This window comes from Cercospora beticola, chromosome 2 (assembly GCF_033473495.1).
Source record: "Cercospora beticola chromosome 2, complete sequence".
Lineage (NCBI taxonomy): Eukaryota > Fungi > Ascomycota > Dothideomycetes > Mycosphaerellales > Mycosphaerellaceae > Cercospora > Cercospora beticola.
The window spans coordinates 1,577,860-1,604,988 of NC_088936.1; the positions used below are offsets into that span (position 1 = coordinate 1,577,860).

At 53.0% G+C, this 27,129-nt stretch overlaps 9 protein-coding genes across 9 annotated transcripts; 4 read left to right on the forward strand and 5 right to left on the reverse strand.

Annotated features, from left to right (window-relative positions):
* Positions 1-32: 32 nt before the first annotated feature.
* Positions 33-1,289, reverse strand: RHO25_002641 (uncharacterized protein; the record flags this gene model as incomplete). The annotated part of the gene is made up of 1 exon (XM_023598203.2): positions 33-1,289. One exon carries the CDS (start codon positions 1,287-1,289, stop codon positions 33-35), a length of 1,257 nt encoding a protein of 418 aa, XP_023455417.1.
* A 3,104-nt stretch (positions 1,290-4,393) lies between these two features.
* Positions 4,394-5,369, forward strand: RHO25_002642 (uncharacterized protein; the record flags this gene model as incomplete). Its single annotated transcript, XM_023598204.1, has 4 exons — positions 4,394-4,733; positions 4,779-4,909; positions 4,964-5,063; positions 5,119-5,369. 4 exons carry the CDS (start codon positions 4,394-4,396, stop codon positions 5,367-5,369), a joined length of 822 nt encoding a protein of 273 aa, XP_023456126.1.
* Positions 5,370-5,453: 84 nt separating this feature from the next.
* On the reverse strand, positions 5,454-6,446 carry RHO25_002643 (uncharacterized protein; the record flags this gene model as incomplete). Its single annotated transcript, XM_023598205.2, has 1 exon — positions 5,454-6,446. The coding sequence occupies one exon, from the start codon at positions 6,444-6,446 to the stop codon at positions 5,454-5,456; it is 993 nt and encodes a 330-aa protein (XP_023456127.1).
* A 462-nt stretch (positions 6,447-6,908) lies between these two features.
* RHO25_002644 (uncharacterized protein) lies at positions 6,909-9,337 on the reverse strand (the record flags this gene model as incomplete). Its single annotated transcript, XM_023598206.2, has 2 exons — positions 6,909-7,177; positions 7,234-9,337. 2 exons carry the CDS (start codon positions 9,335-9,337, stop codon positions 6,909-6,911), a joined length of 2,373 nt encoding a protein of 790 aa, XP_023456124.1.
* A 1,299-nt stretch (positions 9,338-10,636) lies between these two features.
* RHO25_002645 (uncharacterized protein) lies at positions 10,637-12,478 on the forward strand (the record flags this gene model as incomplete). Its single annotated transcript, XM_023598207.2, has 1 exon — positions 10,637-12,478. One exon carries the CDS (start codon positions 10,637-10,639, stop codon positions 12,476-12,478), a length of 1,842 nt encoding a protein of 613 aa, XP_023456125.1.
* Positions 12,479-13,510: 1,032 nt separating this feature from the next.
* RHO25_002646 (uncharacterized protein) lies at positions 13,511-14,728 on the forward strand (the record flags this gene model as incomplete). The annotated part of the gene is made up of 1 exon (XM_023598208.2): positions 13,511-14,728. One exon carries the CDS (start codon positions 13,511-13,513, stop codon positions 14,726-14,728), a length of 1,218 nt encoding a protein of 405 aa, XP_023456122.1.
* Positions 14,729-14,895: 167 nt separating this feature from the next.
* RHO25_002647 (uncharacterized protein) lies at positions 14,896-20,058 on the reverse strand (the record flags this gene model as incomplete). Its single annotated transcript, XM_023598209.2, has 1 exon — positions 14,896-20,058. One exon carries the CDS (start codon positions 20,056-20,058, stop codon positions 14,896-14,898), a length of 5,163 nt encoding a protein of 1,720 aa, XP_023456123.1.
* A 1,219-nt stretch (positions 20,059-21,277) lies between these two features.
* On the forward strand, positions 21,278-24,510 carry RHO25_002648 (uncharacterized protein; the record flags this gene model as incomplete). The annotated part of the gene is made up of 5 exons (XM_023598210.2): positions 21,278-21,515; positions 21,571-21,859; positions 21,910-22,328; positions 22,384-22,621; positions 22,674-24,510. The coding sequence occupies 5 exons, from the start codon at positions 21,278-21,280 to the stop codon at positions 24,508-24,510; spliced, it is 3,021 nt and encodes a 1,006-aa protein (XP_023456120.2).
* A 502-nt stretch (positions 24,511-25,012) lies between these two features.
* On the reverse strand, positions 25,013-26,591 carry RHO25_002649 (uncharacterized protein; the record flags this gene model as incomplete). The annotated part of the gene is made up of 5 exons (XM_023598211.2): positions 25,013-25,753; positions 25,818-26,033; positions 26,083-26,189; positions 26,240-26,455; positions 26,507-26,591. The coding sequence occupies 5 exons, from the start codon at positions 26,589-26,591 to the stop codon at positions 25,013-25,015; spliced, it is 1,365 nt and encodes a 454-aa protein (XP_023456121.1).
* Positions 26,592-27,129: the final 538 nt, after the last annotated feature.

Consider the following 27,129-nt stretch of genomic DNA (forward strand, 5'->3'; position numbering starts at 1 on the left):
ACAGCTACTCATGCTCAACGCCTGAACACCAATCAGAAGGGGCCGACATAAATGCATGCAGCAGATATGTCCAGCTCGATGCTCGTCTCTCCAACGAGTTGTAGCAATCCTTCTTTGACCTGCTCATCCTCACCTTGCCCATCCGAAATGTGCTCAGTCTGGTTGTCTCCAATTATCAGGACGGTCTTCTTCAGTGCCAACTTCTGCAAACGTGGGTTGCCCTTAATCAAGTCGGCCAGTTCTGCCATCACGATCTGCCCTCCACGAAGTTCCAGCTCCTTGAGTCCTGGAGGCAGATTTATGCCGTGCAGCAGATACATCCTGTCACAGCGCTGATCATACCTCATGTGCCACTGGTCTGGTTCGTCCTCCGATTTGGAGCTTGCCAGCTCCAATGACAACTTCTCAAGACTCGCAGCATCAGCCAGAGCGTACCTTAGGAAGAGTGCGAATCCGGATCCCAGTGGTGAATCCCGGTAACAATGCTTCTGAAAGATAGCCAGCCTGAGGGCTTTGGTTCGCGAGAACAATCTGGGCCACATCTTTCGATCTTCGTAAGGTTTCTGTTGCCGACCCCCTCGAGTCCAACCACCTTCGTTGATTGTGAGAGCCCATCGGTTCTGATCCATTGACAGAGATTGGAGGGGAATGCTACTCTTAGTCAGAGTTCCCAGAGCACAGATCGTCCATTGCAGAGTATTCGAATCGAGAATCACTGGATAGCAGAATCCTCCAGCTGCTTGAAACTTGGAGTAAAGCAGCGGCGAACGTGAAGCGACACGAACGTCTGTGAGATGAACGGCTTCCAGCGTGCCCAGTGCCTTCAATTTCTGCCAGATCTGACGAAAGAGCTTCTCGTCTTCGTAGTCGCCGATGTCGAGCGACATGTTCGTTCTCTCCCTGTTCAAAGCCTCGAGCTTGCTGATGTCTGCTGAGACTTCACAATGCTGATAAATCGCTTCGGGTGCTTCTCGAGGTCCTCGAGGAGGCATAGTGGAGTTGCAGACGATAGAGTCGACGCAAAGCTCTACTCGACGAATCGCAGGGCCGAAGACAGGGTGCTCGACTAGATCTGCTGCTGCGCGGATGCTGTTGATGTCACAGACCAGGATGCTGACTGTCGAGAAGTTCTCTGTAACATAGTGACGAAGGATTTTGCTGTTCGAGTCTCGATTGACAACGCGGAGGGCGGCGAGATCTCTGGCTGGCAGGAACTTGCCGACGTGCTCGAAAATTTCTGCTGGGAGATCATTGATTGCAGTGGAAGACTCGATCGTGCTGTCCGTCATCTTGTCTTTTGAGCGATGTTGGGATCTGGTTGTTGGTGTGTTGCAAATGCATCAGCAACGACCTGAAGAGCGACAGGCAAAGCGAGTGGTGCTGCAAAGTGGAGTATGCACGAGTGAATGAGCAACTGCGATCCACCAATCACATAGGGCCTTCTACCCGCAGTGAATGTCATGCTCCTGAACGATCTGTTGACGCCTGCCTAGACTTGAACAGCATACTCATGGCAGTATGTCGTTCAACGGGTGCGTCCGATTGCAGCCAGGTCGACTGATGCTTGAGCGCCGCCGCTTCCCCGTGAATGCTCTATCGAATCAGCTTTTGCTCTCCAACACCACTTTCGATTACGAGACCACTCAGGACTAGCTAGCTACTCATGATGAGATTCGAATGGTAATCAGGGAGCTTCTGCGTAGTGTTGGCGAGAAACATCGACTCCACATTGTAGCAGCAAAATATGGCATGACTTCTCCATTTCACGTCTGTATGGGCTCGAGATGTGAAAGCCCGTAAAAGCTGTCTTGCAAAAAGCTAAGCAATAACTTACAAACCTCGGGCGTCGGTAAAGCGCTTCAACATGCAGCATTGAGTTTCTAGAGCTACGATGAGGACGTCATTGTACACAACGACATGCACTGGAAAGAAGGAGCATCTGTACTGACCACACGAAGAATAATTCGAACTCCACAACACCACAAACATGTCCTCCGAAATACAGAAACACTCACTGGGCGACTTCACCCTCAAAAGCGGCAAGACCATTTCCAACGCATTCATAGCCTACAAAATCTTCGGCTCGCCATCAAAACCCACTCATAATATTTCCCACATCCTACTCCCTCCGCATATCCGACAACGAATGGCTCATTGGCTCCGGTCTCACTCTAGACACTGAAAAGTACTTCATCGTTGTCCCAGCATTATTCGGAAACGGCGAATCGATTTCACCAAGCAATACACCAGATCAACGGCCCTTTCCTGATGTTACATTTCACGACAACATCCGAGCTCAACATGACTTAGTAACCAAAGGTCTAGGTTTCTCTCATGCCAAAGCAGTAATAGGATGGTCCATGGGCGCCGGACAGACTTTCCAATGGGCGACGCAATTTCCCGATTTCATGGATGTTTGTGTTCCCTATTGCGGGTCGGCCAAGACGAGTGAGCATAACCAGGTGTTTCTTGAAGGCGTGAAGAGTGCGCTTTTGAGTGCAAAAGGTACGGCTTCTGCGGGCATTTGTAAAGGAGAGATCATGACGAATGGAGAGTATCGAGGCTGGACTGAGGAGGAGAAAGTGGCTGGTTGAAAGCTCTGGGCAGAGTCTATGCAGGATGGGGGTTCAGTCAACCGTTTTATCGGCATCAGGTACATCGTACTGCTGAGACCACAAGAATTTGGAGGATTTTATGGTTGGGTTTTGGGAGACTTGGGCGTTGGATAAAGGTAAATCTAATTGGAGCGGGTCTCCTTTTGCGACCTTTACTTACCATTTGTCTAGACCCAGAAAATATGCTTGCAATGCTGCACACATGGCAATCTGGAGATGTGTCGGATCAAGAACCATACAACGGTGACTTCGACGCAGCGATGAAGGGCATTAAAGCCAAGATTTTGGTGATGCCGTGCAGGACTGATTTATATTTCCGTAAGTTTGGCACTGTAACACGAACACGAGCATCAGCTTACCGTGAATCACAGCCCCCGAAGACTCGGCGATAGAAGTGCAACACATGAGACCTGGCGTAGGAGAGTTGGCGATATTCGAGTCGATCTGGGGCCATTGGGCTGGAGATAAGTGCACGCTTCGATCTTGAGCAGTATTTAGCGTAGCTGACATTTTTCGAACAGGTCCAGGACAGTCTGTTGAGGATGCAAAGTTCCTTCAGCAAAAATTGACTGCTCAGCTCAACAAATAGAACGTGCAGGCAGACAATGAGTGTGACGGTAGTGTTGCGATGTAAGCACTGAAGTGCCAGTACGGTATGAGAACCGACATGGATCGAAAGTGCTGCCAGAGCTGTAAGCCATGCCTATCAACGTGTGCACTCCCTGTCTCGACGCTTCAAATGTGTCCTGCAACACATACTTCAACGCACAGCCCGTCTCAGTCCATCAGCTCGCGATCTCGTCTTCGAATTTCTCTGGCTCGAAAGTAGTCTTCGGTGGCGTATGTGGTTTTGGTGGTGGATGGCGCGGAGGGCCTAAGCCAGGATAGTTGTTATACGTTCCTTTGTACGTGCCATAGCTGGCGTACTTGCGAAGTCGTTAGTAGAAATTCAGACACGGAGGCTGTGTTCCTTACCTTTCCATACCCCTCTATGCAGTAGCATCAGCATTCGCCCTAAAGTGTGCTCCGAAAAGGTTGTTTCAGCTCACCTTGCGCAGGAGGAGGCTTTATGGAACTCGCATCCACGGGCGATACGGCATCAGCTGCAGGAGTCGGTAAGGCCAAAGCCGACAGTGCAATGGAAAGCAAAAGCGTTAGATTGAGTGTCTGCATCGTGATTCTATCGATGTGTAGGTACTCGGCGTCGAAAGAGAAGTGAGGTCGCTTGATCGAGAAAAATGAACTCCCCAGCGAGAATTCATTTACTGCTACTTACCACATTTTATCCGGTGCGGTGCGGTCTGCAGAACTTGGCCATGAGAGACACAGCCTCTATGCACTTCAGAAGGCGAGGGCGGCATAGCAAACACTTTTTGTAGCAAGTTGTGTTTGATCGCCGCGCTCCCTGTCCACTTTCGGAGGGGGTGGACGAGCACGACTAAGTACGAAATTCTTGAAATGGTTCTTAGTATACTTTGCACAACGCTGGAGCCTCATCTTCGTCGCAAGTGGCGATATTACATGCGATCGCTCTTGGTATTTCCGGTCGTACTGCAGGGCGAGCTGACGTGCGTGTGTATACTTGAAGCAGGCTTGAAGTAAAGTTTCGCGGGAACGCAGGAGGCGTTTTGGATCGCACCGAACAGATACATGGTCTCAGGATGATTGTGTAACCTTGCACGACAGGGTTTGGAATCTGTGAATTTCCGTGTCGTTGTAGTGATGGTGACTGAGCATCATCTCTGTGTTGCTCCTGGGCTGTGAGCTACCACCTAAAGATGTTTCAACGAACTGAAGCAGAAGATGCGTGCGAAGGGCTTCTCAGCAGCGATACGAAGAAGCGGCGTTCGCTAACGCTGGATGCTCGCTGGTGTTCGACAGTACTCTGCTTGTCCTTGTTTTCTGCAATTGTCGGATCTTTGATTGGACGGCGAATCCAGTCGTCGAATTCAGACCGCGTATGCTTCAAGCACACATCGAAGAGCTCACCTCTGCAGGATGATATTGAAGTTTCGTGGCACGAGGTCGTATTCAATGGATCGTTGCTGAAGGAGAACGTCTATCGGCAAGATGCGGGACCAGAGGTGGACAGCGCATGGGAGGAGCTCGGGATTAATTGTGAGTTTCTTTCCGCTCCAGAGCACAAGATGCTCACACCCGCAGATGACAGTATTCTGGTTCCGCCCGATGTGGCTGGCCATGTTGGACTGCGTGAAGATCAAGTCAGAGCGAAGGTGAAATATGGTGGAGGCTTCATCGCAAATGTCGAAGGACTGCACCATCTGCATTGTCTAGTATGTAACAAGTTGTGTAGCCGGTCGAGGATGACTACTGACGCGTCATGGTAGAATCTACTTCGGCAAGCGTTGCATTGGAATTTCGATTATTATCATGCTCGTGCTGAAGGGGCGTTCTTGAATGAAGATTTTATCTTGAAGAAGCATGTCAGTAAGTGATGATGCTATAGATCAAGTGCCTCGACACTTTGACTGAAAACTTCCAGCTCATTGTCTCGACATTCTTCGGCAGCAGTTGATGTGCAGTGTCGACGTTGGAGTAATGGGTCAGGTGTGGTTCCGGCCCTCTCCTGGGAAGCCTCCAGAAGCATTCGTCGACTTCAATACGAAGCACAGGTGTAGATACTTCGAAGCCATTCGAAAATGGGCATACGAGCATCAGATTGAACAGCCCAGCCCTTCCGACTTGCTGGAGCCCCCACAGATCGGCGACAGGATATTCGATGAAGTTCCTTGAAATCTTGTCGCTCGGAGCTTCTCACATGGCTCAGTATGTTTTCTACCAGAATGGGATGTACCAAGAGTCTCAGTAGATGAGACTTCAGCTTTGAGAATTGAGTGCCGCGTCAATTTCCTGTCTGGTGTAGCCGAGGAGGTATAGCACATCAAGCAGACTCTTGCTGTTGAGCTTAGAAGGAGCAGCAGCTTGAACCTTCGGCTTGGCGTTGAAGGCAACTCCAAAGCCTGCCACCTCCATCATGGGCAGATCGTTAGATCCATCACCGACTGCGATGACATTCTGATGCGAGATGCCGTTATCCTTGGCAGTTTCGAAAAGCAGTTCGCGTTTCTTCTGTCCATGAATGATAGGTTTGCCTTCCACAAGCTCTCCTGTCAATTTTCCAGCAGATGGATCAGAGACCAAGTGATTCGCATATGCGTAATGCATGCCGAGAGTTTCTTTGACCCAGTTCGCCAAAGGAGTAAAGCCTCCACTGAGCACTGCTGCCTTCCAGCCTAGCTTGGTAAGAACTCGTAGAAGGTCCTGCGCTCCTGGTGTGAAAGTGATGATGCCGTCCCGGAGCTGCTGCCAAATACTGTCTGGTACTCCCTTGAGCAGAGCCACACGAGCTCGTAATGACGCCTCGAAGTCGACGTATGGTTCCTCTCCGCGCATCGCAGCTTCCGTGATGGCTGCAACCTGATCATAGAGGCCGACTGCTCTTGCTAACTCATCAATGACTTCTTGTTGAATCAGAGTGCTATCCATGTCAAAGACTGCCAGTCCCGGCTTCTTGTGGGCGGCATAAAGGTCCCCAGGCTGGACCACGATTTCGATCTTGTGCTCATTTTGCAGGGCCTGTACTTCTTTGCTGTCTGTGAACTTCTTGCATTCTCTCAGTGTTGGAGTTTTCGCAGCCAATATTTTCAGCTCTGCGACACGCTCGGCGTCCAGAAATCTTGAGCCTGCAGCCGCCACCCCATCAAGGTCACCAGAATGTCGCTTGTATTGATCGACGATGCTGCCGTATATTTGATTCCATGGTGGCCGCTGCCCGTCTTTGGCGAAGATGAGCGCGACAACTTCAGACATTGTGAAGTGTGATTACCGCAGCACAGATGTCACAAAATGTCAATGCCTTTGCGTTGGGTCGTACTTGGTCAGTCATCTCGCTGAAGAAGACGCTTAGCAAACCCGAAAACACGCCGCTGCGTGCCACGTGCTGAATGCCAAGCCTACGTGAGCCAACTCGTCCTGCCGTCATTGCTCGTGGCTTCGTGAGTTCGATTGGAAGATATAATACTGTGCGATATCGTACAGTATAGAGGCGTACAAGACTGCTGTACAGTTATATACATATTCTGTCAAGCCTTGAGCCTCATATCTTTCTATCCGACTTTTTCGCAGCAAGCTGTACATTCAGTATATGCAACGCAACTCGGGGTATATGATTCAAACGCATCCCAGCATAACTCATGATCATAGTCATCAACATCATTCCTTGGCCTCGTATAGCCACTTTCTGTCCAAGGTATCTCCTCCTATTGCTCTTGTTTATCTGGTCCCATTCTTGTCACGCCTCTCCTTCCAAGCCTGTTCTGCAGCGGGACTGAGCTCAATGAGTTTGTCCATGCCTGCCACAAAGACACCATCGAGACGGAGTAGCGCAAGATTCAACAAGTCGCAGCTTCTACTCTTGATCCGCAATAAGCTGCGCCAAGTGTTCAGAAGTCCAAGGCATTCTTTGGCATCACTAAGCGTCGGCGAGGTTACGAAAAGCAGGAGCATGAATGAGGAAGCGATCGTGAAGTTGGTCCTGGCATCTACAGAAGTGGTCAGTGATTGATTCAAGTTGTTGAATATCGTACGTAGAACTTACAGCTTGTCCAGAAACCTTCTAGCTCTCGCGCATGAAGATCGTCCAGAAAGGTTGAGATTTCTTTCGCAACAGCCAAAGCACCCGTCCGCAGGGCAGTGATGGCCGCTGCATTCGCATCTGTCACTCTGGGACGAAGCATCGCGCGGAAAAGCTCGATCTTGGCAGTGATATAGGCTAGCTGTAGAGATCCATTACCGTCAAGCTCAAATTGAACAGACCTTCGCCTCTCGCTGGTAGGAGTACCCGTGGTCGATGGTGCACCAGTGGTTGGTTGACTAGGTAGTAGTCCTGCGGGAAGGCCTTGATACCACTCTGTCAGACGGATCCGCAGAGGCTTCGCAACTTCAAGGGTAGCCTCGAGGCTGGTGTGAAGCTGCCTCGTAGCTTTTATGCTGAAGAGCTCCCGTAGAATGTCGTTGACGATCAGCGTGAGCTCACACAGCTTCAGGAAGTGATGACAGCTGAAGTCTGACATGTGTTCTTCATCATACCGGCGATCTGCTTCAGGGAAGTCGTCTTCTGTCAGTTTCGGCACATCCCAGTCATCCGCTTGGATGTGGCTGCTGCGCCCAAAATTGAGCGCCAACCATTTATCTTGCACGAATGTTGCCCAAGCCAAGCGTTTTCGCTGTTTGATCTCCCAGTCTGGTATCGGCCAATCCGTAGGATCTCGATTGAGTCCTAGAGCCTGCGCAATGCTGACTGCGGTCGACATCATGACCCACTTGAACGGCGTATCACCAACATGTCGATTCGTTGGCCGTCGCTGAACCAACAAGAGTAGTGTTTGTAGAACAGCGATCGATGGCGTGTGCAGAAGAGGCTGACACGACAGCCACGACAGTTTGAATAGCGCGTCGGCAGATGGTGGTGTGTAGACTTCCACGCAGAGCTTGTCGTCCCAAGCACAAAACGGTAGCGCATGACCATAGATGGCGGCCAGTGCACAAGGAGGCACTTCTCGAGGTTCCCTAATGCCCCCACCATTCTGTTCACCACCTTCGCGGCTCAAAATGGGAAAATACGGTTGCACGTACTTGTAGAATAACCGAATCAATCGCTTTCCAGTTTCCGCCGGCACGAGCTCTTCCAGCTCTCTGCGCCATTTCTCGCTCGATTCAGATCTGTCCTGCGGCTGAGCTTTGGAAGCCAGTCCATTGTGCTGAATTACAAAGAAAGCGGGAATTGTGTCCTGGTCTTGTACCGGACCACTATTCATTTTACGCATTCGTAGCGACTGAAAGGAAGCCTCGTTGTGCTCATCGTAGCGATATCTCGACAAGAGGTACGGGTCCAGCTCGCCACCAAGCCCCACCAATTGAGCATTGCTGGAATGCTGGCGATCGAGTGAAGGCTCACCACTGGTTGAATCGAATGGCAGAGATAGATCGATTGGCAAGCTCGCTGCAGTGGATTGCGGTGAGGTAGAATGCTCCAGGGACGAGCTGGGGCGGTGTCCGTTGTTGTTGCGGTGATCATGCGTATGTACCGTGGCCGTAGAGATCGACATGGGCTCGTAGGGTTGAAATGGCACAGGCTCCGGATATAGAGAGTGATCGAATGCGAATTCGTTGCTGTGCAAGGCCCCGTTCAAGGTGGACATGCCGTTGACGGAGAATGGGTTGATTCCGTTCTCCCATGGCAGCAGATCGTGCTGCATATCCAAAATGCCGCCATTGGTAAAGGCCGGCGTGGAGTCGTGGCTCCCCGTTCGCGCGCTCTTGTACATGCCATTCTGGTTCGCATCCTGGTCCGATCCCGCGTCATTGGGTCTGCGCCGTTTCGCGGGAGACTCGAGGAAGGTGCACTCTTTGTTGTACCTAATACAGAGCTCGCACGGCGGCGCTGTCTCCAAGTGGCAGGCAGCCTTCTTATACCGACAAAAATCACACGGTCTCTTATTGCGCGACTTGTATGCTCGTGCTCGTTCCGAACCGTCCGCGCTCTGCTGGGCAGCCGGGGGAGGTGGACTGGCCTGGCTCGTGCTGGCACTCGACTGCTGGTGGGGGAAGGACGGCATTGGGGGCGCGGGCATGGAGTGCGAGGGCGGCGGCGGAAGAGCAGGGCGAGGGTGGGATGGGGCGGAGGGCGAGAAGGCGGCCATAATGAAGAGTCATCCAGGAGCAGCAGCAGCAATAGTGCCGCTGCAATCTGCCTCAACGCGGCCCACACGACTGGAGACGTCGCAGCAGAGGTGAAGTCGCAATGCGATGCGATGCTGCAGCAACATTCACTTGCGACTCCACTGCCGATAGCGGGACGACCGCATGCTCATGATCGACGCGCGCTGGCTGATACGCGACCTTCCTTCCTCCGACCAACTGGGTAGTCCGATGCGCGCCCGTCGTATACGCAATAGGCCGCTGTCCAGCAACACAGACCGGTCTCGCTCCAATGCTGGCAGAGGGATGCTGATGAATACCAACAACCCTCCTCCGCTGCCTCCTCTCGTCTCCACTTCTGGAACAGGTCCTCGGCTGGCTGCATATGGCCCAACCACAAGCGGCAAGCCATGAGCTTATCACTTATCGTCACTGCCCACGCGAGACGCACGCTACGCCTCGACGACGAATCATCGTGAACTTGTTACTTCACTTGCTGGTGAGTCTTGACTAACGACAACGAACGAGACACGCTCCGAACATGACGACTTCGCCATGCCCGACAAGGTACTCCAGACAGACCCTGGAGCCCCAACGCTTCACCTCTTATCCTCGCTGATAACGCAGGATGATTGCACAGTATGTGCCATTCAAGCCGCAGTTATCTTCTGGCAGTGAAAGGTTAACCTTCCATGGAGGATCTTCCAAGCATACGTCCGAACGTGATCATACCGGACCATGAAAAGAGAAGTTGTCAAATGCAATTTCGTGGAACAATTGTGAATCGAGACTCTTCTGAGGGTATTCCCAGGACGGCATCGTCTGAATGTCGTGCTCACGCAAAATGTTCAGATCTAGTATGTCGTGAACAAGTCGTACGCGTGGTCTATGGGCTAGCAGACGCGAGTCTTACCCTACGGCCAAGACTTACGAAAGCTGGAACATCCTCCTAGCACCTCGCATGGAAGTTACTTTGTACTCCGCCTCCATTCTGACAAGAAGCACTCATCAAGAACAACGAGATATCGCCGCGTGCTCCGACACGAGTATGCCGACGGCGAGTAGACACCGGCCCGAGCAACCGCTGCCAATTCTACTATCAGCAGAAGCGGGGCAAAGTTGCGACTTCATCCGATAGCTATCTGCAACGTCTGCTGGAGCCCATACCACCACCCCGATACAACTTTATTGAGTGCCCTATAGGCTCCGCATTGCAAAGTGGTCGACTGCTATTCTCTCCTCCATCATAGCAGTATCTTACTCAGAAGCTAAGTCACAATATTCTTTCGTCAGCAACGATCATGCCTCGAACAATACGTATAGCAGCAGCCCAGATAGGAGCAGTCCATCGAGACACGCCGCGAGAAAAGGTCCTCCAACGAATGATCAACTTACTCGAAAATGCCTCAAACCGCGGAGCAGAAGTCGTCCTCTTCCCCGAACTAGCCTTCACAACATTCTTCCCCCGCCACTTAATCACCTCAGAAACAGAACTCTCCAACTTTTTCGAAAACGGCAACATCACTACATCTCCTCAAACAGCCCCCCTCTTCCAAAAAGCCTCCTCTCTCTCCATCGACATCATCATCGGCTTCGCAGAAACCACACCCGAAAACCAAAACTTCAACACGAGCATCTACTACCACTCCAAAACCCAAACCATCCTCTCCAAATACCGCAAAATCCACCTCCCAGGAACCTTCGAACCCTTCTCCAACCCTGACGCAACCAACCAACTCGAAAAACGCTACTTCCTCCCAGGAGACCTCGGGTTCGAAGCCTTCCGCATCCCAGATCTAGCACAAAACACAGAACCCATCTTCGGTATGCTAATCTGCAACGATCGTCGCTGGCCCGAAGCCTGGCGCTGTCTCGGACTCCAAGGCGTTAAAGTCGTACTTTGCGGATATAATACTGCAGCTTTCGCTCCCGAACTCTGGGGTTCGGATGCGAATCAATCACCAGAGAAAGCGGAAGAGGATGCGCTTTCTCATCATCGGCTTGTGATGCAGAGTAATAGTTACATGAATGCGACGTATAGTGTTTGTGCGGCGAGGTGTGGATTGGATGATGGGAAGCTTGGTTTAATTGGAGGGAGTTGTATTGTTGATCCGGAGGGGAGGATTTTGGCGGAGGCGAAGACAAAGGGGGATGAGGTGGTTCTTGCGAAGATTGATTTGGAGAGGTGTTGGCAGGGGAAGACGAAGACGTTTGATTTTGAAAGGCATAGGAGGGTGGAGCATTATGGGAGGATTGTTGAGCAGACCGGCGTGGTGGAGCCTCCGAGGTTGTTTGCTGGGGAAGATGTTGCGAGTGCTCGAGTTAATGGCAGTTCTGCTGCTGCAGCCAACAGCATACCGATGAGACCTACCATTTCGCACAAGACAGATCAAATACGAATCCTCCTGATCAATCCAAACGCTACGCCTTCGATGACTGCGTCCTGCGTTGCCTCTGTCTTACCAACATTGCCGCCTGACGTTTCTGTGACCCCCTTTACCGGGCCTTCGAACGATGCACCAACAGCAATTGAAGGCCAAGTCGACGCCATACTTTCTTCAGCTGCCTGCTTCCGCTCTCTGATCGCTCAGCCAGACCTGATCGCCACACACGACGCCATTCTCGTAGCTTGCTATTCCGCACACCCACTTATAAACATGCTCCGCGAAGAATACGATCTTCCAGTAATTGGAATCATGGAATCCAGCCTCCTGATCTCCCGAACTCTAGGCTCCAAATTTGGTATCGTGGCGACATCTGGACGCTCAGCGATAGCTCACTGGAGCAATGTAGCACACTATAACATGACGCCTTACTGTGCTGGAATCGAGTCTTGCGACCTAGGAGTTCTGGACCTCGAAAGATTACCTAGAAAGGAAGTTATGAAGATTCTGCAAAATGTTTCGAGAAAGTTGACATCGCAAGGAGCAGAAGTGCTATGTCTTGGGTGTGCGGGGATGACAGAGATGAAGCTCGCGCTGGAAGAGGTTGTATCGCAAGAAGGCGTGCAAGTTGTAGATGGTGTTGTGGCAGGAGTGCAGCATTTGATTGGGATTGTGAGGATGGGTGGGAAGACGGGGAAGAAAGGTGTTTGGAGGAGTAGTGCTGATGGAAGGAAGCGAAGGGGGCAAGAATATGTGTAGAATATGTCTGTCAGTGCAAGAGATGTGACTTTGGCGTGAAAGCATTCTCCGTGGAGGAAGGCGGATTGTTCCTTGCAATTGTGAGACTCGTCCACGGAAGCACGGCGCGGTCTTCCGAAATTCTGCCTATAGCCTGCGGGCAGCAGAGCGCCATGGGAGTTCAGTAATCGGGTCGGAACAGATTGCTCAGGACATGGCCAGAGTGCAAGTGATACGAGATCGAAAAGAAGGTCCTGGCGCGCGATGTGTGTGCCTGGAAACTCTTCCCTCTTCGCTGATCTCTGCATGTCCCCGCTCTCTGGAGTTTGTGGTGACAGTTGCTCACAAATCTTCCGGCTGACGCTGTGTAAACGATGCACGAATCGGGAGGTGTATTAAGCCGGAGCCGGTCATGCAGTCTGGTCCTTCCAGTGATGGCGGCGAGGCAGGCCGACGTCGCAAGAGGTTGATGAAGTAATATTCTAATGGAGGAGATGCCCCATGGGAACGTGCCCAGTGTGGATGCTGCTGATGGGGTTGGAGACAGAGACGATGGCATAGCGGTGCCGGCCCCACAAGTGGGCAAGCGTGTTGTCGTGCGAAACAACGCAGCTTGGCGACGGGCGTGCTCTGTTACATCGCGTTTGCCGCAGTCGGTAAGGCTGTCAAACCATGGCCAGCTGCGAGTCTGCGACGAGCGCCGTCAGCCACCGGCGCACCATTTGATTTGCGCACTTCTTCACTGACTGTACCCGCATGGCAGTGGCGCTCCTTTCGCTTCCTCCATTCGCTCGCTATTCACGGCTGCCGCATGCGCGCGCCGGGGCGACTTCGCGACACGCAGTCACGCATTCACCAAGGCCCACCACCTGCGGCCTTCACTGCCTCTTATTACAGGCTGTTTGCTGCGAAGACGTGACATAAGATCTCGCAGTCAGCGCCTTCCCTCGCGCGGGCCTGTCTGTCTGCCCTCAGCCGCGTCCCATATCGACAGAAAGTACGGCTCACCAGGCGCCGCTCGGATTGTACAGTACTCCCGCATTGATTGACAGCATGCGTTTCGAACCAATTCTCGCGCTGGGCGCGACAGCTTCTGCTACGAATTTGTTCGTCGCTGACTACAGCGGCAACATCACCACTTTGTCCCTTTCCGAGAGCAACGGCAACTACTCGCTCACCAAGACTTCCGCCAGCGATGGATGCGCACCAAACCCAGCCTGGCTCACCATCGACCCTGGTCGAGGGCTGCTGTACTGCACCAACGAAGGCCTTTCTCGTCCTAATGGCTCTCTCGCATCCTTCAGCATCAATGCCGATGGCAGCCTCGACTCCATCGTCAACTTGACTACCGCCAACGGTCCAGTCAGCGCCGCAATCTACGGAAACCCCTCTGCAAGCGAGCGAGGCCTCGTCTTGGCTCACTACTCCGGATCGGCAGTCACAACCTACAAGGTCTCATCGACCGGCAACGTCACGCTGAACGAGGAGTTCTTCTTCACCATTCCATCGCCAGGCCCAGACCCGGACCGACAGGACGCTCCTCACCCACACGAGGCATTCGTCGACCCAACTGGCCAATACATCTTGCTCCCAGATCTTGGTGCTGACCTCGTCCGCATCTTCAGCTTCGATGTCGAAACCCTCAAGCTGACGGAGCTCGATCCCCTCGAGGCTGAGCCAGGTTCCGGCCCTCGCCACCTCGCCTTCTGGACTCCATACAACACTCCCGGTGGCACCACCTACCTCTACCTCGTTGGAGAACTCTCCGCCACTGTGACCGGCTACGCTGTGCAATACTCCACCAACGGCACTGGGCTTTCGTTCGAAGACATTGGCTACCTGAGGACCACCGGCCTCTTCAATGTCCCACAGCGCGTTGCTCCAGCAGAAATCCAAGTCTCCCCAGACAACCGCTTCTTGATCGTCTCCAACCGCAACGACACAACCTTCACTTTGCCAAACGCTATTGGCAAGTCCGACTCACTTGCGACTTTCCCACTTGGCCAGGATGGAAACTTGACTGCTCTCCACCAGCTGTGGCCAGCAGGAGGAAACTTCCCACGCCACTTCGAGACCAACGCCGCAGGAAACCTGGTCGCGGTCGGTCTGCAGAACGATCAAGCTGTTGCGATTCTGAGGCGTGATGTTGTCACTGGATTGATTGGGGAGCCAATTGCGAGAATTGAGATTGGTGGCAATGTGACTACCGTGGTCTGGGATGAAGCACCACGCAGTGGTGTCGCAGGCGTCACTGGTTTGGCTGGATATTAGGAGTTTCTCGTACACAAGCAGCACGTCTACGGCCTTTTCGAAGCGGGAATAGACCCGCACCTCGAAATCAGATAGTCGCAGATGTGAAAGCTGGATATCAAAGAAAAATCTTTCACCACATCTTTTCCTTCAGTACTGCAGCCTCGTGCTATTTGTCCGATGTACCACTACCACTCCAAATCCTCCGCCGTCTCCTGCTCGACAACTTCTTCCTCCAACGCCTCCAGCACACTCCCCACCCCTCTCCTTGCAACCCTCAACTGCGTATCCGCTTTCACTCTCGAATAAAACACCGGACAATCCCGACTATCACACTTCACCTCCTCATCAAACGCCAACCCCGCACAACTCCTACAAACATCATGCATAGCCTTCGCCTTCATCTCCGTAGCTTGTAATTTTCTCCTCAACACAAGTAACGTCGTAGAAGTCTGAACATGTCTGCAATTGTCGCAAAGCGGAAGTTGAATCTCTTCTTCATGCTCAAATTGATTCTGACCAGGCGGAGAAAGTTTCGTCCGACAAATCAGACACAACGAAGAACCCATATACGATTCCATCGTTTTTCGAGCATTCTTCGTCATATCTTTCGCTGCTCCTCCTTCCAAAGGTTCCACAACACCACCAAGTTGTCGAATTCGTTGCACTTTCGGTACTTCATCCCACCAGCTCCGGACATTAGCGCCAACGAGATTGAAAATCCGTTCAAGCGGTGGTATGAGGTTTTTGTTGATGTAGTATTCTGCATCGAGTTCGGCGTTCTCATCGCGGATGAGCTGTTCGGGTTCTACGCATCGTTCCCAGAGTCGAGCCCCTGGAGCCCCAGCAATGACAACGTAAGGGACTCGTTCACCGTATTGAGGTTCTTGCCGAGGGTCTTTGAGCATCCTGCGAGTAGCAATCAGAGCACCCGGCGGAGGAGGGCCTTTGTCCGCGTATGTCCCCAATTTGACTTCTTTCGCGAAACAGAAATCTTGTACTGAGAAGCGACCAGTTAGGATTTTGGTGCATTGCGCTTGGAAATAGGATTTGACTTGGCTGAGATCTGATGTGCGGAAGAGGAGTTTCAGGGCTTTTTCTTCGATTTTTTGTTCGGCGGGTGTGCCATCGCGGCGAACAGTTTCGATGCCTTTTGCGTCAAAGTCGGGTTCTTTTTGCGAGGGGCTTTCGTATTTGAATCCGACGTAGCGTTTCTTTGCGAGGAGGACGCATGGGTGGTAGACTTTTTCGAATTTGAGCTTGACGGGTCTTGGGTTCATGTCGGTTACTGCTTTTGCGATTTCGTCGCCGATGCGGAAAGCGTCGTCTTTGGTGCGGCCTTTGAGGTAGACGAATAGGGAGTCCGTGTCGCCATATACTACTTCCGCTCCCCAGCGTTCCACGGAATGGATCAGAGCAATGGCTTTCTCGAGTGTTTCGCGTCCTGTCTGCACGATGCTGTCGGCAATCTCAGAGCATGGCATACGACCCGAAAAGCTGGCCGAAGTGTAGCCATAAGTGACGTTCGCAATCAGCTTGAGTGCAAGTTGTCTGTTGTTAAGGAGCTGCTGCAGTGTCTTGTCGTCCTTGTCGACTTTCATGCCACTCTTGACCATGACCCTGGTCTCCAAAATTTCGCCCAACATCTTTGCGAGTAGCGACTTGCGCATCTCGGGCTTGACGTACATCATGCCATTAGGCGCAATGTTCAGCTTGTCCTTGGTCAACTCGAGAAGGCCTGGATGGCGCTTGAAATCCGCGAACCCCATCTTGTTGGTTCCACGCCAATTGGTGATGCGGCCGAGACAAGTCGAATAGCAGTAGTTATACGCTATCATGACGCTCGGATACAGACTTTGAAAGTCTAGCACAAGAAGAGGGCTGTTGTAGAATGCCGACTGGGGCTCCATGACCAGCGGTAGACACTCAAGCGCATTCTGAGCACCGACCTGTTTTCTGCTTGGTGAGACCAGGACGAACGACTCTGGCTTCGCAATTCGGAACATCAGCGATTCGACCTTGAATTGTGAGCCACGGCTGAACACAGAGAAGAAATCCACGCCCAATAATCGTGCTTGCTCAGACGTCCGCGGAATAAGCTCGTTCGCATCCAATATCTCCAGATCCAGCCTGGTTCGGGTGATAAGATGATCAAGAACCTTGGCGAAGTCTCTTGGCTTGTCGCTCTTGTACCAACGAGTCAACGTTGAATACGAGTAATGAGGTATGCGTCTGTGGAGAAGATGGAAGACAACGTTCTCCATAGTGTATTGCAACAGGTTCAGCTCAGACCGCATGGCACGCCAGATGTTGATCGTGTGTCTGCCTGTGATGCTTACTGTCGATGTATGGGTGAAGCCCCATCTGTCAGCGTCCTTGCCAAATCGTCCCTTGGAATGTGACTTCATGCGTGAGAACTCATCGGGCAGATTGAACTCGTACTGCAGTCGAGCACGCTCAATCAGGTAACCCCAGCTGTTGTTGTGGACTTCATATCCAGTCAAAATGTCAATGTCGTACTCGCGAACAATGTCAACCATTCTGTTGATCAGGTCAAGTTCATTGTCCTCGCTGTCAATTTGGACGTCGTTGCCCAATGCCTTGCGAATCTTTCCAGGCAAATCGTCGTTGTCCTGTTCAAGGACCAGAATGCCGAGTTTGGTTTCATCGTCCATCTGCTCGTCAGCGATGCACCAGACAATCATGTTGACTTCGTCTATTTCCGGGTCTGGCGCGAGATCGCCTCGATTATTGACGTGCACTTCCAGGCTCATAATACTCATGTAGCCAGTTTCATGCTGCACACTAGTGCTCGCCTTTTTCTGCGAGTACTTGAAGCCGTGCCTGTTTCGCTGGGTTGGTCCTTCAATTTGTGAGAGCTCGCGGGGCGCCCGATTCTTGCGCTTCAGCTGTGAAGCTACAGGAGGACCATCGAAGTCGAGGACTTGAAGATCGTCAGGCTCTGGAGGCGACTCCGTCCGGAGCCATACCTCGACCTCTGCACAAGATGGCGCAGGTTTCATGATCTCCCAAACCTTGTGAGAGCATTGCCACATTCGACGATTCAGCGAGAATTCGGCATCAACCTTGCTCAACCGCTCAGGTTGCCCGATCGAGCCGTGCTTGTCAAACGATGGGAGATATGGCAATGTCGTGCTTTTTAGTCGAAATTCCTGACCAGCATATTCTCGGACGCGCTCAGGGACATCCTTTTCGTTGCTGTAATAAGCATCCTGATATATCACAGATGGCTCGATGGTTGCCACAACTTCCTCGTGAGTAGGAGGCAGAGCCGCAAACACTCGAGCATGACACCCAGCAGTGACTTCGAAAGCTCTGGCGTAAGCATGGGCTGCGTTGGCGGATATCGTGGCGATTGCCTTCCTTGGCGACGCCATGGAAGTCATGGACCTCGATGCCCCGGAATGGACCGACGATATCAGTGCTTCCTTCTGGCTCGCACGTGAAGCTCGGTGCGGCAAATGAGCCAGGTCGTCACGTTGGCTCAGACGTTGCGCAGTTGCCGGATCATGCGGATGCTTTGCAGTCGGAAAGGAGATCTTATCTCCTTGCGAAGACTGGAAAGATCGCTGTGACAATGGAGGCTGTGTAGCAGGAGCCAGTCCAGCGCCATCATCCACTGCATTTGCGACAGCTTTCTGTACCTGAGCAGCGGGTGGTGCATCGAACCCATCGCCGCCGGGCCTGGAGGAAGCTCCATCAATGTACGTCGTAGGTTTGACATCCTTGATGCGGAAGTGTCGCCGCTCCGCACGTGGAGACGTATGTTGTGAATCGAGCCTCGCTTTCTTGAAGGGTAGCTGGCTGCTCGCCGGTGCAGGACGCTTCAGCAAAGACTCGCACGTGTCGTCAACTGTACTCCGCGGCACCGTCGCCCCTTCCAGGCGCTCCGCATTCGCCTCGAGCTGAGGAGACTCGTCATCCACCTTGGACTCGCCCATAGTTGCCAGACTCGCGTCTTTCAGCTTTTGCTTTTGTGTCAGCGCGAGTAGCTTTGCCTCTTCCTCATCGCTCAAGTATCCCTCGTCATCAGCCACTTGTGCGATGCTGTTCTCGTCAATCAATGGAGCCTGTTCGGCTGGACGCTGCGTGCTCACAAATTCGTGAAAGCTCATCTCGTATGGCTCTTGTTGACGTGACTTTGCTTCGCGTGCGAGAGTGGCCCATTTTTGTTCCAGTGTGCTATGAAACAATTCCGAGACACTGTCCAATACTGTTGGCACGCTGTCGTCGTGGTCCTTGTTCTGGTTTCCGAACGTCTCGAACGATAGTGGCGCACCACCTCGCTGCCTCTTCTCCTGCTCAGCAAGCTCGTTGATGGCTTGACGGAATTCTTCCTCATGAATCCATCCACCTTTACTGTCGTTCCGCGGATCTGCAGACATGCTGACGAGTACTTCTGGCGGAAATGGAGACGAAGTTGGATCAGTCATGCCCATGCGCAGCTTCCTCCTTCGGGTCTCGTCCTTCCAGAGTCCTGCCATAGAGTGCACCAGCTTTTCCTCTGGCGGCAAGTTCTCCAGAGAAGCGAGTCGTTCGATGAAAGAATGATGAAGCGGCCTTGGCTCAATAGAGTGCCGATTGAGTATGTCTTCTACTCGTATGTCAAGCTCCAATTGACAGTGACTTTGTCGCGGGAACCGCTCTGCATCCAGGATATCGTTCGCATCGATCGATCGGTCATGCCAGAGATGTGCCAGGTCGTCAAGCTCCTCCCACACTGGCACCGGAGATCGGAACTTCGCTTTGGCAATTTCGATGTACGCGCACCCGTACAAGTTGAAGTCGCACATCCACTGCAGAAGATATTGCAAATGCGCTTCATGAGGTTGGAAATGTTGTCTCAAGATGGCACCTTGCTGCAGCAGATCTGCGAATCGAGTCATGTGCAGAGGGTTGAGGAGATAGATCTTGAGGTAGTACTTGTACCCAACGTTGTATCCGAAGAATGGCACTCCTTTGACCAAGCTGATGTGGGCCACAAACGTAGCATTTCGTGGGTTGTCATACGGATTTCGACGATACGACAGACACATTGCGTGGTCTATGGAATGACGCAACGTAGACATGTACTGACTGACATGGCTGTCCTCGAGTGACTCTGTGTATGGTACGTAGAGGTAAGGAAAGGCTCCATGGATATGAACGCAAGCCTTTTGACCCGTCTCTGTCGAGCCCCAGACTCGGATGACTGGTACATCGGGCAGCTGTACGCGTTGTGTTGCAGACAGGGAACGTGGGCCCCAGATGGGCGTATCCATGGTGTTTGGAGCATATTGGGCGTGGTCTACGCAATTCAGACGAATGCGGAAGACGTCCTTTCTATCCATGGTCGCTGATGGACGGGTGTGCTGTCATCGTCGGGGCGGTGCTGCGATAGGCATCACAGGATGCGCCGACAAGTTGGTCAAACGAATGTAGACGCGGAACAGTGAAGTTCTGTCGCCACAGACGCGACGTGCGAGTGTTGTTTGGAGGATGACGCGCCTGGCGCGGGCGGCGCGCGGGCCGGAGCGCTTTCCTTCTTTGTTTCGCGTCCATTCTTGTCTTCACCTCCTGCCATCACAACTCTATTTCATTTCCTCCCCAAATCACATTTCTGATTGCGCGGAGCGGTGTCGGCGTAGGTGCTGCAGACGTCCGCCAGCGGTGCGCGCGTGCTACCCCGGCTTGCGCTGCAGCTAACTAACTAGGCACCGTGCATCCGGGAGCGACGAAAGAGGCATCCCGGTTAGCACCGGAGGAATTGCCTCACCTCACATCGCGGGGCCTTCGACAACACGCTGCAAATGATGCCGCTCTGCACCTCCCGTGTGCAGCTCGCACCCATCCTGCCACGCACTCTCCCCTCTCCTGTGCCACCACACTGACTACGATGCCGAGTACATGCACGCGCATCTTGCCGCAAAGTCGAGCATCTTGGGTCATCTCACGCTGCCGTTCGTGGTGCCCACGTGTGCCTGAGCGGCGTAGGATCAGGATACACGTTTTGCCCGAATCGAACGCGGCTGGAAGCGCCTTTAAACGCACTCCAGACCAGCAACCCGCTGCCTCTTCGCCGCCGAGAATGTCGCCGATCAGCCCGTCACCGTCGCATCCTTTGCTGCACGCAGGCCTCCATCTGATGAATTGTTGCATAATACCCCGCGAGCACTATTGACTATTTCCAAGCCATATGCCCTTTGATCCATGTCCACGAGCCGATGACCTGCAGCGGATCCGCCGTCGAGCTGTGTAGAGCTTCCACCTCCCCTGCAGAATTGACACCTTTTTGTGCCGCCAGACGCAGGTTCATGCGCGACGCCATCACTGTTCACCACAACGCCCAATTGCTGCGTGGTGAATGGAGGTGAATGAGCAGGTCCAAGGCTTTGCACATGCCTGCCAATGGTCCGAGCACTCGCGCTTGTGATCGCAGAGCCGTGCCTCCCTCGGCGCTATAAAATATCCCAAGTCTCGCCCCTCTCCGACCACTCGAACACCGAGCACCACTGGAGCACTGTGCACCCTTCTGCCAACACTTCTTCAACCTCGCCATCGTCGACAGCGATGGCGCCCCTCGCGCTCCTCACCGGTGCTTTGGCACTTGCAACATCCATCGCCGCATCCCCATACCCGCTCATTCGCCGTCAGAATGACACCAACTCGAATTGTCCTGGCTATCGAGCCAGCGACATCAGCACCAACGCCAATGGGCTGACTGCGAAACTCACACTAGCAGGCGCTCCCTGCAACATCTACGGCAAGGACATCGAAGATCTGACATTGACAGTCGAGTACCAAACTGGTGGGTCTGAGATATAGCATTCCATGCCGCATTGACGGGACTAACATAATCTCAGATACGCGTCTACATGTCCTGATTGAGGATGCTGCCCAGCAAGTCTACCAGGTACCCGGTTCTGTCTTCCCACGCTCGGCGTCGAGCGGCTCGCAGAACGCTTCGAGTGAGCTTGTCTTCGAATATGTCGAAGAGCCATTCAGTTTCAGTGTCAAGCGACGCAGCACCGACGAAGTCTTGTTCGACTCATCGGCAGCGTCTCTTATCTTTGAAGACCAATATGTGCGCTTGAGGACATCACTTCCCGAGAACCCCAACCTCTACGGTACCGGCGAGCACACCGATCCATTGTAAGTGCCAAGGCCTCGAGTCGAAGGGTTACAACTGACATCACTTTCAGCCGCCTGAACACAACTGATTACACACGTACCGCCTGGAACCGCGACGCTTATGGTGCTCCCTCAGGCACTAACCTCTACGGTACACACCCAATTTACTACGATCATCGTGGCACCAACGGCACTCATGGCGTGTTCCTCCTCAACTCGAACGGCATGGATTTCAAGATCGACACCACAGGTGGCCAGCACCTTGAGTACAACATCATCGGCGGTGTCCTTGACTTTTACTTCTTGGCTGGTCCATCGCCAGTCGAGGTTGCACAGCAGTACTCCGAAGTCTCTCAGAAGAGCGCCCTCCAGCCATACTGGGGCCTTGGGTTTCATCAATGCAAGTACGGATACCGCGATGTATACTGGGTTGCAGAAGTGGTTGCCAACTACTCTGCTGCTGGCATTCCGTTGGAGACTATGTGGACAGGTTGGTTCCGCGCATTACCTATCCGTACGAAAGTGTCCACTGACATACGCTCCAGATATCGACTACATGCACTTGCGATGGGTCTTCACTCTTGATGAAGATCGTTTCCCGCTATCTTTGATGCGACAATTGGTCGACCACCTTCACGCCAACCAGCAACACTACATTGTCATGGTCGATCCGGCCGTCGCTTACCAAGACTACGACGCTTTCAACAACGGTGTAGAGCAGGAAGTCTTCATGACGCGTAACAATGGCTCGATCTACAAGGGTGTCGTATGGCCAGGTGTAACGTGAGTGCAATGTCCTTGATGACTACACATCAGCAGACTGACATCTCCATAGGGCATTCCCAGATTGGTTTCATCCCAACACTCAACCCTACTGGAACGAAGAGTTTCAATCTTTCTTCGATGCCGAAACCGGCGTTGACATTGACGCGCTCTGGATTGATATGAATGAGCCTGCTAACTTCTGCAACTACCCGTGCGCCAATCCGGAGCTCGAAGCTCAGCTGGCGGGCAATCCACCTCAGCCGCCTCCTATTCGTCTTGGCAGCCCGCGGCCAATCTCAGGCTTTGGTCCTGACTTCCAACCCGTCTGCAAGTCCGTCGTCACGTTCAACGTCAACGCAAGCACCTTCTTCGGCGAGAACATCTTGGTCTTTGGCAGTGCCATCACCATTGGCGGCGGCGATGATACCGCAGGCGCGGCACCACTCGGCGCTGACAATTATCCTATCTGGAGCGCAGCAATCGACCTACCAGCCAATACTGAGGTTACATACCAGTACATTCGGTCTCAACCAGGTGGCGTATTCATCTATGAGACAGAGAACCGCACTTTCACGACAGGCGATTGTGGTAGCACGTCTTCTACCGATGATACGATCACTACTTCGTCGCCTCCGCAGAGCAAGCTTGTTCGCCGTCTTGCAGACTTCTCGTACAAGACGCATCACATCACGCCTATCTTCAAGCGACAATCCGCTGGCGACATGAAGGGCTTGCCTGGTCGTGATCTTATCAACCCAGCTTATCAAATCGACAACGCGGCTGGCAGCATCAGCAACAAGACTGCTGATACTGACATCATTCAATATGGCGGCTGGACTCAGTACGATACCCACAACATCTATGGATCTCAGATGTCCGAAGCTTCTCGTATTGCGATGTTGGCTCGTAGACCAGGTCTGCGTCCAATGATCATCACCCGCTCAACATTCGCTGGTGCCGGAGCTCACGTCGGCAAGTGGTTGGGCGACAATCTGTCCAACTGGGGGAACTATCTCATCTCCATCTCCCAGAACCTCGAGTTCGCAGCCATGTACAACGTGCCAATGGTGGGCCCGGATGTTTGCGGTTTCGGTGGCGATACAACCGAGCTGCTTTGTGCTCGATGGGCCACATTGGGCGCCTTCACTCCATTCTATCGCAACCATGCTCAGAACGATGCGGCTGATCAGGAGTTCTACCGCTGGCCACTTGTTACTGAGGCAGCAAAGAAGGCTATCGACATCCGTTACAGACTGCTCGACTACTTCTACACCGCCTTCTATGTGCAAAACCAGACTGGCACACCGGTGATCCAGCCCATGTTCTATCACTACCCAGAAGACAGCAACACCTTCGGGCTCGGCTACCAGTACTTTTATGGTCCTGGCATCTTGGTCGCTCCTGTCACTACCGAGAACAGCACTACAGCGACACACTACTTGCCAGAAGACGTCTTCTACGACTTCTACACCCACGACAAGATCATTGGCACTGGCGAGACCGTCACTGTCGAAGACGTTGACTTCACTGAGATCCCGCTCTACTACAAGGGTGGCTCCATCATTGCTCAGCGCTCCGAATCCGCCAACACCACGACCGAGCTTCGCAAGAAAGACTTTGACATCATCATCGCTCCTTCTGCCAACGGCACCGCCTACGGCGAGTTGTATCTCGACGACGGCGTGTCTCTTGTGCAAGACACCTGGTCATACATGAAGTTCGAGTACTTCAGCAACGGACGCTTCACCATCACTGGTAGATTCGGCTATGACACTGATGTGTTCATCCAGTCGATCACCGTTCTCGGCTTGGGCAGTGGCAGTGGCAGTGGCAGCACAGGCGCCTCACGTAAAAAGGTTGTCAACAACAGAATCAGCCTGACTCAAGAGTACTCGGGCATTGTTTAGATGGAAGGTCCACAGTACTTCAATACATTCGATGACATAAAAGAACAGCGACAGACATGGCTACAGAGCTGCAGAGCCGGTTGCGAGAAGAGGGCGCTTAAGGGCTGGGCTGGGCAGGACGACTTCCGGCATTTTCTCGTATTGTGCATGAGACATGATAGTCGTTCAGCGCAGTAAACACTTTTAATGAATTGACGCTTGCAAATTTCTTGTAATGAAATGTGAAACCATCTGAATTCATTGACCGAGAGGCGGTTGAGAGGTGTCTTCATTGAACAATTTTCATTGTGTGCTTTGTTGTGATGTCTGAAGTACCTTGCTCATCGAAACCTGAACGCCCGATATCGACGCCAGTGAGCCATAACCTCGAAACATCAAGTGACAGCCTATCTATCGGCCCTATGCTATGCCATCGGGAAGCTCATTCTGTTCTCATTTGGAGATACATGTTGAGGAAACCATGTCTGTTGAAATGCTGATCGGAAATGTCTTCTCGACTAACTCAAACCACCAAGGCAATAGCAGCAACGCCGAGCAAGATCTCAGCGACGCTCTTGCCAACATTGACAACAGCAGAGCCTTGCTGCACGTCCGCAGTCTGAGTAGGGGTTGCGATCTGCATCGAGTCCTGAGCATCGGTGGTAACGTGAGCGTGAGTATGAGTGATGGTAGGAGCGTCTGCGATGGTAGTGGTAGTGACATTACCCACGCCACTCGGTCCCGGAACAGCCTGTGCAGTCGTCATAAACGAGGCGTTCAGACCCATTGTAGTGGTCAGATTATCTCTCACCATGATCATCGCTTCAGCCTGAGCAGAAGGCTTAGTGTCTTCGAGACGGCAGTTGATGCCCGATGGGCCGCAGAACCCGAAACGGCCGCTGGCGAGTGGCATGGTAGATGGGTTACCGCGGTGAGGAACGGAGTTCTTGGGGATAGGGGCGCCGGTTGGAGGAGGAGGGCCGTATGGGTTGTTGTCGAAGACGTTGTTGCCGAGATTGTAGCCGTGGTGGTATTTCTCTACTGCTGCTGGTGGAGCTCGCACAGTGGTCTTGCAGTTGGTGCCCTTAGGACCACAGAAGCCAAAGTGTGGGTCGACGGTTTGCTTGGGGTTGCCGATGGTGCCGCGAGGAGTGATGGCGGCGGTGAGAGGGAAATCTGGGGCGATGGGCTGGTATGGAGCGCGGCAGTGAGTGTGGAGGTCGTTTGGAGTGTTGGCGCAGAAGTTGGTGCAGCCGGAGACCCACTAGAGTGAAGTCAGTATCTCAGCGGACAGTCTCGAGGGTGGATTCGAAAGCTGATGTGCTCACCTCGGACTTGTCGGCTTCGCACAGGCACTTGAAATCGAAGCCATCGGCGTTTGGCTTGCAGCTGGTCTGAGCAGAGGCAAGTTCCAGGCAGAGCACGCACGAGCGGGGGTCGTCGTCGGTCAAGTCACGCTGGACGACTGGCGCGGGCTTTGGGCACTGAACGTCGAGGTTGAGTGGGGTGTCAGCGCAGAAGAGGTTGCAATCCTTGACCTTGGTCTGTCGTCTTGTCAGTGTCAAATGCAAAAGCAGGCAGCGTCTGACTCACGCTGAAGCCAGGCTCCTGGCAGAGGCACTCGAAGTTGAAGTTGGGGTCCGACGGATCGCCGGCGCAGCCCAAGTTCAACTCGGCATCCTGAAGGCAGACGGCGCAGCCTACTACGTGTCAGTCATGATGCGACGGTCTGGGTGGGAGGTTTGCTGACCATATGGGCCGCGAGCGGCGATCGTGTCTTGCTCCTTGGCTGCTGGATTGTCCCAGATGCAAGTGAGATCTTTGGCGAAGCTGATTCCCTTGCACGCGTTGTTGCAGCCCTTTGCGAAATGGGCATTTTCCGGGCTGCAGAAGCACTCTGGATCCCGCTTGGGCTTGTTTGGGCAGCCAGTCTGACTGTCGAGGTCTTGAAGGCAAAGCACGCAATCTGCAAACTGTTAGTACACTCGAAGAGGAGTCAGGTTAGAGCTAAACATACTCAAGTAAGGGTTCTGCGGTGGAACGAGCACCGTCGCAGTGGCGGTGAGGGCCACCGCGGCGAGGTCAACGACGGCAAGACGCATGCCGGCGGTGGTGGCAGTCAGTGAGTGATACTTAGTATTGTCGATGCTAAGTATTGTTGTGTTGTGCTGCGAATGTTTGCGTAACGAGTGAACCGGCTGTCGATGTTGGACGAGAGAAGGTTTGCGTTGCAGCAGAGAAAGGAATTTGGTGTTTACTGTGCGCGTTCGAAGCTTTGGCCAAAAGCAAACATGAGCTGCATGAGTTGAGCTTCACTTGCAACGGCTGACGTTGAAGTGGCAAGCACGCGCTGTGGTGCGGCAAAAGTAAAAGTCTTCACTTACACTGAAGGTCAATCTGCATTAGCTCTGGCGATCTACTCTATTACTGCACCCCACGCGTGCTCACGAGTCATCCGTGTGCACTGATGGTGTCGAAGTTGACAGGCCTCTGTCAGCTGCGAGGAGACGAAAAGAGGTTGTGCTCCATTTATTGGTCGTAGGCTGTGGTCGCACATAGCCCAAGGACATGGTATCGGTCGCCTTCGAACGGCATCACTTGTAACGTGCGCCAACGCCCTTGGTGGGCTCGCCTGAATCG